Source organism: Homalodisca vitripennis, unplaced genomic scaffold, assembly GCF_021130785.1.
Source record: "Homalodisca vitripennis isolate AUS2020 unplaced genomic scaffold, UT_GWSS_2.1 ScUCBcl_1118;HRSCAF=4343, whole genome shotgun sequence".
Lineage (NCBI taxonomy): Eukaryota > Metazoa > Arthropoda > Insecta > Hemiptera > Cicadellidae > Homalodisca > Homalodisca vitripennis.
Window position 1 is genome coordinate 71,493 of NW_025777245.1, and position 13,762 is coordinate 85,254.

At 40.1% G+C, this 13,762-nt stretch overlaps 1 protein-coding gene across 1 annotated transcript in view; it reads right to left on the reverse strand.

Moving 5' to 3' along the window:
• The window catches only part of LOC124371223, a 44,435-nt gene extending 33,620 nt beyond the window's left edge, over positions 1–10,815 (reverse strand). Inside the window, exon 1 of the mRNA XM_046829555.1 lies at positions 10,522–10,815. Within this exon, the coding sequence (XP_046685511.1) occupies positions 10,522–10,815 (294 nt within the window). The remainder of the gene's footprint in view (positions 1–10,521) is intronic.
• Positions 10,816–13,762: the final 2,947 nt, after the last annotated feature.

Sequence of the window (13,762 nt, forward strand, 5' to 3'; positions counted from 1 at the left end):
CAATACAGATATTCGAGTCTGGAATCTCGATATCGCCAACATCGTCGTCAACGTGCACTTCCGGCACCTGGTTCACCTTGGTTCTACTCACGTACGGTTTTACTCGATTTACGTGAACCACGATTTCTCTATTTCTCACTTTCAAAACTAAATTCAACGACGATAACACCTTGACTATCCTGTAGGGACCCTTCCATAGTTTTGACAGTTTCTTCACTCTGTGACGTCCGATACTCGGCACGTGCAACAGAACGTACTGGCCTTCCTCGTACAACGAATCCTTCACTTTCATGTTGTACTGCCTTTCATACTTGGCCCTGGCCAATGCCTTACGTCGCGCAGCAACTTCATGGGTTTCCTTTAACTTCGCGCGCAGAGTCTCTACATGATCACCAAATACCTCGTTATCTTCCGTGATAGTCAAGTCACCCTCCATAGGAGCTTCCATTTTTCGCCCAAACAACATTTCGTACGGCGAAAATCCCGTAGCCTCATGGCTTTGACTGTTATAAGCCATAGTTATATATGGGAGATATTCATCCCAATCAGTCTGATGACGGTTCACAAAGTGACTAAGCATTTTGGCAATAGTCGCGTGTACTCTCTCTAGCCGACCATTACTCTGTGGGTGAAACCCTGTAGTCTGGATTTTCCTGATGTGCAAGAATTTGCACAACTGTTTGATCAGGTCAGAGGTAAAGTTTGCCCCTTGATCTGTAATCAAAGCCTTGGGAACACCAAACTTAGTAATCACTCTCTGCACTAGAGCTCGAGCCACCTGGTCTGCTGTTTGGTCAGGCAATGGTATAAATTCACAATACCGTGTGAAATGATCCATCACACTCAAGATGTACACGTTTCTCGACTCACTGATGGGCAAGGGCCCTACTATGTCGGCTGCCACTACTTCGAAAGGAACCTTGGGCTCGTTAAACAACGTTCCAAGGGGGGCCTTTGCCTTTCCATAGTTGGTTCGTTGACTACAACTGTGGCACGAACGCACATAGTCTAATACGTCCTTATCCATGCCCTTCCACCAGAATTTTGCCTTAATACGGTCTAACGTCTTAGCCACCGCTGCATGTCCCGTCGTTGGCAGGTCATGGTTCAACCTGATTACCTCACGAGTAAGAGATGAGGGGACCACAATCTTCTTGTCACCTCCGCTCACTCTGTACAGGATCTTTTCTGGGCTCAACTTAAAACACTTGGCCTTCCTTAACTCTTGACAATGAGGATCATTCTTTTGATGCTCACGCAGTGTGGCAAGGTCAACCACAGGGAGCTCGTCCCTGCGAGTAGCTGCGCACATAGCTCTACTGAGAGCATCAGCGTTGGTATGTCTCTTTCCCGGCTTGTGTTCCACGGTGTAAGTGAACTCAGCAAGCCTCAACGCCCACCTCATTAGTCTACTACTTGGATCTTTCAAAGATAACATCCACTTTAGTGCTGCGTGATCTGTCACAGCCTTAAATTCACGGCCTAACAAATAACATCTAAAATACTTTGTAGCCCATACTAAACCTAGCAGTTCTCTTTCGGTCGTAGAATAATTCCTTTCAGCAGGAAAAAGAGTGCGAGAAGCGTACGCGACTGGATGTTCTTCTCCATCTACTTCTTGGGACAATACAGCCCCTAGAGCGTCAATACTGGCATCAGTAGCCAAGGTGAACGGCTTACTGAAATCGGGGAAGACCAACACTGGTGATGAGACTAGCTTCTGCTTAAGTGTCTCAAAACGCAGTTTGGCACGCTTGATCCCAATCGAACTCCTTCCCTTGCTTGGTCAAGTCAAAAAGAGGTTTCCCAATGGCAGCAAAGCCTTCTATGAACCGGCGGTAATATCCGGCCAAACCTAAAAAGGACCGTACATCTTTTACAGTCTTAGGTACAGGGAATCCCTCTACAGCCTTAACCTTTCCTGGGTCGGGTTCTACACCATGGCCAGTTATTACATGACCCAGGTAGTTAACCTCGCCTACTGCAAATTTACATTTACTGAGTTGCACGCTCAAATTCACATCACGTAGCTTACTCAACACTTCACTCAAATGCGACAAATGCGAAGCCAAATCTTTCGAGAACAAGATAATATCGTCCAGATACACTAAACACTTTTCCCCTTTTAATCCCATAAGAACTGAATCCATCAGGCGCTGAAATGTTGCAGGCGCCGTAGACAGTCCAAAGGGCATACGTAGATACTCATAGTGACCTCCTGGCACATTAAAGGCAGTTTTCGGTCGACTTTCCTCATCTACCATAATCTGATGATAACCACTTCTCAAGTCAAGTGTAGTATACATGGTACAACCTCCCAGCGAGTCAAGTGTCTCAGCGATGTTGGGTAGAGGATATACATCAGGTACAGTCAAAGCGTTGACTGCTCTAAAGTCTACGCAGAAACGATATTTCTTACTGCCATCCACAGATTTCTTCGGGACGATGACTACAGGCGACGCCCACGGGCTATGACTAGGAGTTATTATTCCCTTGTCCAGTTGGTCTTTAATCAACTCATCCACTATGGGTTTCTGATGAAATGGAACCCGATAAGCTTTCTTATAAATCGGCGCAGCATTTCCCGTATGGATAACGTGTTTTACGGCCGATGTGCATTGCAGAGGCTGGGCCTCACTATGCGCAAACACGTCCCTGTATTCCTCTAGTACTCTTTTAACCTCTTGTCGCTCGGGTAGTCTCAAATGGCTAAGTTTTTCATCTACACATTTATCAAACAATTCGTATTCTTTGATAGCTAGTCCTACTCGCTTCGTTGTCACATCTACATCATCCAAGATGGTCTTCCGCATCAACTCTGCGAGTTTCAGCTTTCCCTCTTCATTGAGGTGTAGCCCATGCTTGGTATACAAGCGCCTAGCAAACCTTCCTCGCATCCCACAGAAGGACATCCTTCCCCGTCCCTCCGAATTGGTTCTTTTTACGAAGGACCTAAGTAGATCATTCGCTCTCTTCAGATCTCCTATTACATTCTTGTCGAACCTATCAGGAATTCCCATAACTACAATGCGAGCATCCCACTTATTAGGTATTGCTTGAAAGGCTTGTTGTAGGGTGCGCGAGTAAGGAGCACCTCTATCCACGTCATTAGTTCCTGCCATCACCAGTACCGTATCACCCTGAGTCAGCTGTGCAATCTCTCTTTTAAGATTACCCATCGCATCTTTAAGCTTACCATTAGGTACAAACCACGAACTGAGCTCAAAGTTCCCTGGCAACCTCTCTTCCAATAACTGCTGAATTCCGCGACCGTGACTATCCGCTATCAAGACTATCTTACGTTTGACCTTATCTATCGTATCGTTACTAACTGATTCCACTATTCCAAATTTAGAATTTACCGTAAGGGATACTTCTTCTCCACTTACATTCACAGCCTTCGCCCAACATTTATTGTTCACTATTTTAGTTAATACTCGTGCCAAATACACGCCCTGTATGGTAAGACCCACTGGTTCGACCACTACATCCGAACCCTCCAGATTATCATTAGTCGTAGATCCAAATTTGCTTAACTTCAACTGAACCAGTTTCTCACTCCGCGCGGGTATTGTGACATCTTTTGCGTTATACACGTAATTCTCTATACAACTGTCCTGGCGTTTAGCCACTCGGACAACCTCAGGTGTCGTAGTAGGGGCCTGTGCCTTTTTGTGGCGCGGCGCAACTACTTGCCTACCTGAATCGGGGACACTCTCACCCCTGTGCAACCGATTTAACCAAATGTCATTTCCAGACATACGGAGAACACCTTCCGTGATGTCTATCGATGCACTTCCCTCTTTCAGAATATCACAACCTAACACGGCTAAATACCCACGGGGTAGGTTACTCACAACAAAGTTCCCTTTCACCGGCACACCCGGCTTTAACATCAAAGTCACTTTTTGTCTGCCGTAAATCTTCAGAGTTCGTCCTGAAATTCCCCGGATAATCAAGTCAGGCTTTGTCATCGGAGCTACAGCGGCTCCACGTTTGATGAGCGACACCTGAGCACCGGTATCAATTAATATCTTTCCCTCGGCATTATCCACACGCCCCATGGCAACTAGTTCCTCGGCTAAATCTTTCACAACCGGAACTATTCGTATTTCTTTATCTACTCGGGCGGTTTCACGACTCTTAACTAAGGCTCCTACTCTAGGTTCACAAGTGTTCTTTCCAGTCGTTACATTTCTTTTCGTCGCCTTGGCCTGCGGTTGTGGCTCATTTACTCTCGGGGACGGGTGGCGGCGACTCCACTGGCCCCTGCCCCGTTTCCCGACTGACTAGCACTAGGAGTGCTGGTTGGAAGTTTTACGCGACAATCCTTTTGTCTGTGCCCTGGCTTATTACATCGCCAGCACCTCGAGTCATTACTGGGTCTACTAAATCCCCTATTGTCCCGACACTCACGAGACGTGTGCCCCGGATTATGGCACCGATAACAAACAAGGTCAGTTTGAAAAACCTTCCGTTCATCTGTAGCGCGAGACGGATCTTTCGATTGCTTCAAAATGTGATCAATTGCCACCGCTGTAGTGACGGCTTCTCGGATGTTAGTAGGGAATTTTAGTCTCGTCTGATCACCAACGTGTCCAATAAGACCTCGGGTAAAAGCATCCAAAGCTCTACGATCGGCTTCTTCCCTTAGTGCAGCATTAACTTCTGGATTTGCAGTGACTCGCACTGTCTTTTCATTTAATGTCCGCACTCGATCAGCAAAAGCTTCAATCGTTTCACCCCTCCGTTGCTGTATTACAGACAACTGCTGGAAGTAACAATCTTTCGGAGCTTTGTCACTAAACCGTTGTGTCAAAACTTCTTTAAATCCCGCATAAGTACTCAACCGGCCTTGATCCTCCGATCGAATAAAACTCAAGGCGGTTCCAGCCAATCTCAATTTAGCAACCCTTAATTTTTCGTCGTTTCCCCAATGACTTAATTCACCGACATTGTCGATACTTTCAAAGAAGTGGAGAACAGCCTCCGGCTTTCCTCCATCAAAGGGAGTGATCGAGCCTACCATGTCGAACGTAGGTCGTTCTGTATGACCTCGCAAAGTTTCCTCCAACATGGTGTTCAGGTGGTCACTTCGATCCAACCTAGCATGACCAAGAGTCTCCAACCGTTCAGTTACCGCATCAATGGCTTCCTGGAGGTCCATTTCTTGCCCTCCAATACTAACGCGACCAGCCATTGTCAATCAGTTCAGGCACACTTACTTTCAAAAAGTGGACAAGTCCCAACTTAGTTTTCCAAAAATAATTTTAAAAGATTTTTCTCAATTAAATTTTCAATTAAATAATTATGTGCTCTCTCCCGTTTGTGAAAAGTAATTAAAATCAAGAAATAATTTTAATTTATCGACTTGCAATCAATCAATCAACTTTCAATTCAGCTCTAATCAATCCACTTTTTGTCTAAGTCCTGAACACTAATCAAATACGAAGTTACACCACGATTTATTCTAAGTCAAGACAACCTACTATGTCTGAGCAAAGAATAATTCCAATATTTCAATATTTACTTTTCCTTCAAATTACCCAAAAAAATATTTAAAATACCTTTTTACCTATCACTCAATTCATCATACAATTCATCACGAATGTCGAAACCTATTCCACAAAATTTAATCTTCTTTCTTCGTGCCTGTAAATAAACTTAGCAAACTAACTCAATCAGGGTTTGCTGGTTCCACCACGGACGAGAGGAAGAATTTAAACCATAATAAAAAATCAAAAGTCAAAACTTTAAAGTTAATCAAAAGTTTAAAGTTTAATTACAATTTAACTATCATCAGATGAACAAGTTCCCAAAGTTTCAACAAAATATAACCAAGTCCAACGTTAATTCTTCAAAAATATTTAAATTTATAATTTATTTCACTTCCCTTTAATGACTACCACCCCTTATCTTCCTTCTCTCACAACGTGGTTAGCCTCCTGCCCTGTACCGGTACCTTTGAGTTAGCCTAACCAAGTCAGAAAGGTTAGGTTATCAACTAATTTGTATAATTAAGTTAGTTTTAGAAGCAGTTAATTTAGGTTAATCAGGTTTTAACTACCAGTTAAATCAGTACATTAAAACCTTAGAGTGTACGTTTATTTTTGATCAATATCAGGTATAAGAATTGAACTACTGAGGGACTAGTCCAATCAAAACAAAGTACTACCGAATAACTACTCAATTATTCACAACTACCGAAATAACGATTGTCGAGATTCAAGTAATCGACAACCGAATGCCTAACAAAGAATATAACTAGTTAGTAATGTCGAATGGAATTGTGGGAGCTTACAACAAGTATGGCGGACTATTAGCGTCTATTGTTCTCAGCCAATATGGCGTCTCTATTACAAGTATTACTTTAAAATTCAATAAAAATTATAAAAATCAATCAAAAAAAGTTTTCAATTAGTTTTAAATTTAAAACATTAAATTACCTTTGACTTAGTCACCTCGTGATTTCAACAATTTCAAATATTACGTTTTATAAACAGTTTCTAGGCTAGCATTATTCTACGGGCAGAATAAAAATTACTTACCCATCATCCTTGTCCCGGCTTCTTGCACCAACTTTTCGATTTCTTCAACGAAACAAAGAAACACTAATTTATTTTTAGAAAGACGAACCGACCGACAGAACCAACTGACACAACCCCACACCTGACACCAAATATGTGGCGTGACGACCACACGTAATTTAATTTTAAAAGTTCTCGGGTTCTAATGCGGACACGGTGATGGAATCTAGCCCAGGTTGCTGTAATAAAAATTCTCTCCTCGGTTGGCCAAATAAAACAATTTAGTTTATTGCGAAAACAATTTGAATTTTATTGCATAATTTAGAATCAGTTGAACAATTACAAATTTAGAACGGGAGAGAGAGCGAGAGAGCGATTTCACGCGAGCTTGACGCGTGCAAAACCCTGGCACGACTGCGACTCAGAACAACGAACTCCAGGGAGCAGCGTTGTTCCAGACGCTACCTCAGCAAATTCCTGCCTGTTTACCACCCAGTAACTGCGCAGCTGCTCTGGGTATGGAAAATTACCAGGCTTACTGCTGACAGACTTGGACTTACAATTCATGTGCTGAATTAAAATATATATCTTCTCCACCTGCACTGCTTAACCTAATAAGTCTGGCTGCATATATTCATTACTCGTTACTACAATTAAATGTTATGCTGAATAAAAATAAAATATATTACTGATGATTTAATATTTTAAATTGGCTGATTAAGACCGCATACGATGTTACCGGTCTGGTCTTAGAACTATATGCTGGGGTCGTCACACAGCCTCTTGATAGCTTGAACAAGTTTTCATATAGCCTGTGTTGTAAATGCTGATGGCTTCAAAAATACCCAGTTCAAGTTTTGTTTTAGATGTGTAAACAGTTTTGGGGCACTTTGACCAAATAACATTGTGGAGCGCCTCATTGGCATTTTGAGTCCGACCGGCTAAACACCTAGTCAACAAAGTTTCGGTGGAGAGCCTCTCATATAAAGGAAGCATTTCTTTCACTACATTAGGAGAGAGAGGTGTTTTGATTTTCAATGCATGTGGTTCAGGAGATCTTCCATCAGCAATGGCTCTTTGGTAAAAACACCAAGATTCCTTCCCTAGCGGACATAACTTATGATGTGGTGACTCATCAGTGGATTTACAGTGAAAGAGAGTGGCATATATTGCCTCTTTCATTTTGGTTACATTACCAAGGTTTTTATGTATACCATTGTGGTAATACCTTGTTAGTTTTTGTATAACTGGTTCACTTAGGTGACCTCGAGATCGACCTCCAACTGGGTTTTTTGATTTTGAACGATCCTTTACTAGTTTTCTCAATCCAGTGCCTAACCTCTTTGCAACATGATTGAGGCACTCCACTTTTTCAATCTGTTTGTCACCATAAATATTGCAATCATTTAGATGTGCAATTGTTTTTGCATCGCCATCCGACAACATGGTTGTATATCTAAATCCAATGCTTTCCGAACGCCGCCACAATCTTTCTGCTGCCTCCACCTCCATTCCTGGTGATGAACCTACATAGTTTTGGTTACATACACCTTTGTGATTGTTGTACCAAGTCTGAAAATGCTCAGGGTTGCTAATTTTTCGTTTTGCTACCTCACATATGTTACAAAATTTGGATATCACTTCAAAATCTATAACAAGACCTGTCAAAATTTCAATACAACAACCAATCCCATATTTGGATGTGAAACCACGTTTCTGCCATGATCCGTCATAACTCACAGTTATGTCAAACACCTCATTGTCAGCATCTAAAGTGCCATAACACTTTTTTACTTCGAATCGGGCTAATTCCAAAACATGTTCCATTTCTGTTTTTGAAGAAGCGTGTAGGCTACTTATATGTTTTTGAAACGTTCTATAATTCATTGGACTCATGTTCAAGGACATACAAAACATATCTAAAGCCCTATGCCCTTTGCCAATAGAAGCAATTGCTTTGACTACTCTGCGGTTTACGTCATAAGAACCTCTCGGAGTGTCGTTTGTATTCGTCGACTGGGACGTACAAAAGCTAGTCTCATAATCACAGTCATCACATTTTACATTCAGGGTAACAGCAAAACCTTTTATGCATTTGGTTATTACTTTTGACCTCTCAGAAAAACACATTTTACAAGGAAAAGAGCCTATAAAACTTTCAAGCTTCTTGGTTTCGACTAAAATGTATTCTGATGATTCGTTTTTTTTCTGGAATTATCTCATTATAACTAGAATATAATGCAAATCCAGTAGGCCTACTTACATTTTCCACAGTCTCTTCACTTACTTGTTGTTGGACAAATGGTGCATTTGTAACATGTTGCATACTAACACTAGGTTGTGGATCACAAGTTTGTAGGTTAGGCCTAGGCTCAACTGGAGCTCTATTTCCATTGTCACTTGTATCTTTCCATCTTAGCGAAATCGCTTGTCTATTTCTATCACTTAGTCTCTTTTTGGAGTTCTTTTTTCGACCCATATTTGACTAAACTATTCACTTATTGTAGACACTAAAACACAAGAAACTGCACAATTACAATTGTAAACAAACAGAATATTTTGTGAATGTTTGTTTGTGATATGCTACCATATGACTCAAATACATTTGATCAGCTGTTTGAGCAAACAGTTGTTAGCTAACTAACATACAAGCTAGCCAGAAAGACAAACAAACAAAGATAAATAACTATAGAAACAAAGAGTAAACAATAATGCTTATTACATGTAAAGTTTCTTTGAAACCAGAAAATGTCGAGTTCACACTCAGGACATGGCCGAATAAAATAAATATTATGAGATAAAATATTATTTTTTTAGTCATAAAGTTATGTTTTTCTGGTTCAGAATTAAACAGAGAACAAGAATATGTATAAATATTTTTTTTCAAATTTTTGTCATTTTTTGCCATTTCTAGATGCAGAATCCCCTTAAGGCCACAAAAAAAACTCCGGGTGTGTACAACTATTACATACATATTGGAACTCTCTATCTTCAGTATTTCCAGAGAAAATGTACCTTATGTCAAAAAAATATCGATTTTCGGAAAACTGCTAAAAACTAAAACTGTGCATTTATTTACTTACATTAGTAAATTCCACTCTTATATGCAGGGTTTTCATCTTCCACCTCTTCAAGCCTTCTCTTCAGAATCCTCTCTTTTCTTCTTGCCAGCCTCAAGAAGTCTGAAATGGCTTTTACAGCTCTTCGGATGCGTTCTGAGTCTAGAGATTTCATCACGTTTATTAATCGGACACCAGGTTCAAGTACCATTGAGTGCAGAACTCTGCATTTGGTAACCTGCCCATCATTGTAACTGGCCACTGCCTCATATACACCAAGTTCCAGGGTTTTAATAGTCACAAAAGTGTTTTTAGGAACCCTTGACCATATCACACTATTAACACTCTCGTTCACATTTTGAGTTGTTCCGTGTAAACACTTTTTCAGCAAGTCTCGATGGACCAACGCCTTAAAAGTTGGTTTGATTGCATTCATTATAGGCTCTGGTAAACTATTTAAATGTAGGCCTACTTGAGGTTTGTTTTCTGCTTTGGCTTTATTGTACTTGCACCATGATTTATTACCCTCTGGACATAGCAGATGTTGTGGTTTCTCATCTGATGAGCCTATGTGACAAAAAATAGCCCATATGGCCCTTCGCATCCCTTCTAAGTCAGTTTTGTTCTCTTTTATGGCTTTACCATAATAAGACTGGATTTGATCTATTTTACTGTCAGTTAGGCGATTTTTCCCTCCCAAACTTTTACCATCCTCTAGTTTTTTTCTTTTTCGTGTCCGTCTTTAGTGTACGTAGTCTTGCACCCATACGTTTCATAACATGATTCACACATTCTAATTTTTCTATTTTAGTGTTTCCATAGGGACTATTAGCAACTATACCAGAAAAACTATTGCTATCCCCATCACCTAAGTATTTCACATATTTGACATTGTACTTATCTATTGACCTGCTAAAGATATTTTTTGCACCCACGCCTTCCATGCTGCCGCTTGAGCCCTGATGGTTTGCTGCACAAGCTATCTCATGGTTAGTTTTATCCAGGCAGAGGCAATACTTGGATAGAACCTCAATGTCCATCACCTTGCCACTGTCAATGCTGGTACATGTGACCACACCATTTAGGGATTGGTGGCCTCTACGCTGCCACGTACCATCAAAACCCGCACATATGTCACGAGAATCCGTTTGCAGTTCAGGAATAGTTATTTTTTCCTCTTCAATTATAGCTTTATTTTCTTCTACAGCTCCTGCAACAGCTCTGGTCATAGATTCTAAAGCCACTTGTTTACATTTTTCGTGCAATACCGTGTTATAGGGTCGGAATTTTGTAGGAGGCTGGGGGAGGTTCAGGATGCCGCATAAAGTTTGCGCAGCGGTCTGACCTTTTCCAATGCATCGCAGGCCATACACTAATCTAATATTTACATCAAAAAACTTCTTACTTGCTACATTAGGTATTTCAACCTTTTTAGAGTTGTTAAATTCTTCACAAAAGTTACAATGTGTGCAAAAGAGTTCTAGTTTCGACACTAAGCCAACATAATTCATGGAACGCAACTGTAAACCATTTTTCTTACAGTTTTTGCAAAGAGAACATTCTTGGAGTTTCTCTGATAGTATACTGATATCTATAATTTCATTATTATAGCTATGATCTGTAGCATATTGGCTATACTCCGAAAAGTCAATTTTCTTTGATGAGCTCGACGCTTTGGTAGGCCTAGGCCTAGGAGAGCTAGGAACACTAGCAGATGAATGTACAGGTACACCTTGTACTACCTTCTTTTTTCCACGTCCACCAACTCCTTTCCTGCTTTTAGTTGTTTTATAAGTAGGTCTAGGCATTATGAATAAATAATACAACCAATAAACGAAACTCTAAGAATCACAAACGTTAGTAAAAACTTTCACAGAAACTAATAACGTCCATAAACAATAACAAACAAACAGGTTATGTTTACAATATTTATTCCCTAGCAACAGAAGACAGTAAGCAGTTGTCTATATTCAGTGTTGCCAAATGAAGCAAAATTAAATAGCAACAGAAATGATGGGTAGATATACGTATGTATGCAAGCGAAAATATTCTAGTAAAAACTGACCCTGCAACAAAAGTTCAAGGATTTATTTTGTAATGAAATATTTAGATAACCCAGGTGTATTATATGTCAATGAACTCGGAAAAATGTATATTAAATACAATAAAAAAAGTTTGAAAAAAATACTTTTTTTTGTCCCGCTTCCCTTAAGTAGTCATACAGACATGACGCGATTTCACATGATCCTCTTCGGCCTAAGGCCTTATGCCAACGTAACAACTACAATCTTTGTTGGCGATGTTATATAGGTGACCCCCATTCCCCCACGAGATTGACCATCATTACCCGCATTGTAAACAAATAATTTTCGACACATTTAGTAAAACCTACTCGCCCTAATTAACATTAAAACCCGCGCAAATGTTTAGAATAACATTATCTACGTACCAGAATATGTAATCTAAGGAAACATAATGGTGTTATGGTACTTACATGCTGCTAAGGTTCTTTCAAAATAATAAGAAAAGTGACAAAACATTCACAAAGGCCTCCCTCGGCTAATGATGGCGACTGAACTGCTGGCTCTCTTAGGTTAGTTCCCGAAGCTGATGGCCAGAGCGCAGCACCATACACACCTCTGCACGGCTGTTGCTCTTTGTAATACTGATGTGACCCTCATTACCTCACTCTGCCTTACTCCAGCTCCCTTCAGTCCTCTCAAAACACTGTCCATTAACCTCGAGAAGGTCAACGGAGCGGACGTCAACCTGAATGGCATCCTTTTGAACTGCCATAACGAGTCTGGTAGCACAAAAGCAGTTTTAGGACGATCCTCCATCGACACATTTACCTGCATATAACTAGCAAACAAATCTAAAGTAGAAAATACTTTACATCCCCCTAACGAATCTAGAGTGGTTTGTATTAATGGTAAAGGATAACTATCCTTACGCGTCAGAGCATTTACACTTCTTTTCTTCTTTACCAGAACTACAGGGTGTATATTATGTCTGGAAACACCCAAATATATTCTTTAATAATTTAAATATAAATTTGAAACCTCTTACAATCGTGATAGAGATTGGGCATCTACTTTTTGGAACAATGTTTTGTTATGTCACACCAACGGAGGACGTCCTGCCGAGGGTATCGTGAATATTCTTAATAGAAGCCTATACCTTGTGATACATAATTTTAAAGGTAATAGCTTACTGAATTGAATGCCACAAACCGCATCTCAAAGGAATTATTCTATCAGAAAATAGAGCATTTTTAGTATTGAAAATTTACTGATGTTCAACAATGTAATTTTATCATGGTTCTTGCCACAAAATGTGTTACACTAATTTTTTAGCATTTTTTAAATGTTCAATTAAAATAAAATAAACAATTTATTTTTAAGCTGGTTTCATTAGTACAAATTTACCAGTTTTTATTACAATGAATAAAACTTATGAGTCACTTTCTCTGATTACTTATGAATCTGTACTTGGTGTTTTCCAGTCAGCAGGAAGGTTTAAAGAGACAAAGGTCACTAGCCTATGAGAAACATTATTGTGTTATTAATCATCTGGTCTACAGGTTTCAGTTTGTTGAGCATGGAGCTTTCACTAGACAGGTCTAAGCTTGGGAATTACAAATGGACAAAGGTCATATCATTCCTGTCGAGTTAATCAGTGTCTCTGAAGCATTGCTGTCAACAAGTTATCTAATTACAGTAGTTCAGTTTTTATTTGGCATTTTAATGGAATTGTCTGAAAGAGAACGAATTACTCTGTTGATGATGCGAGGATATGGCGATCGTCAAAGATCTTATCGGGAAGTTTGTAATTTGTTTAATGACACTTTCCCAGAAAGGAATCCCATAAGTGTTTCAACAATATCAAAAACTATTGAGCGTTTTGAAATGACAGGGAGTGTACGTAATCGGCCAAAGTCGGGTAGGATACAATCTGCAACAGATGAAGAACATGCACTAGATGTTTTGCAAACATTTATTGAAGACCCACATACATCGCTCAGAAAAGCTGCACAGCAACATGATATGCACCCTATGTCTGTGAGTAAGATTTTGAAAATTAATAAATACAAACCATTTAAAGTTCATTTAGTCCAACAGTTAAGTGAGGATGATTACGACAGAAGAGTTGAGTTTTGTGAACTTGTGATGCGCA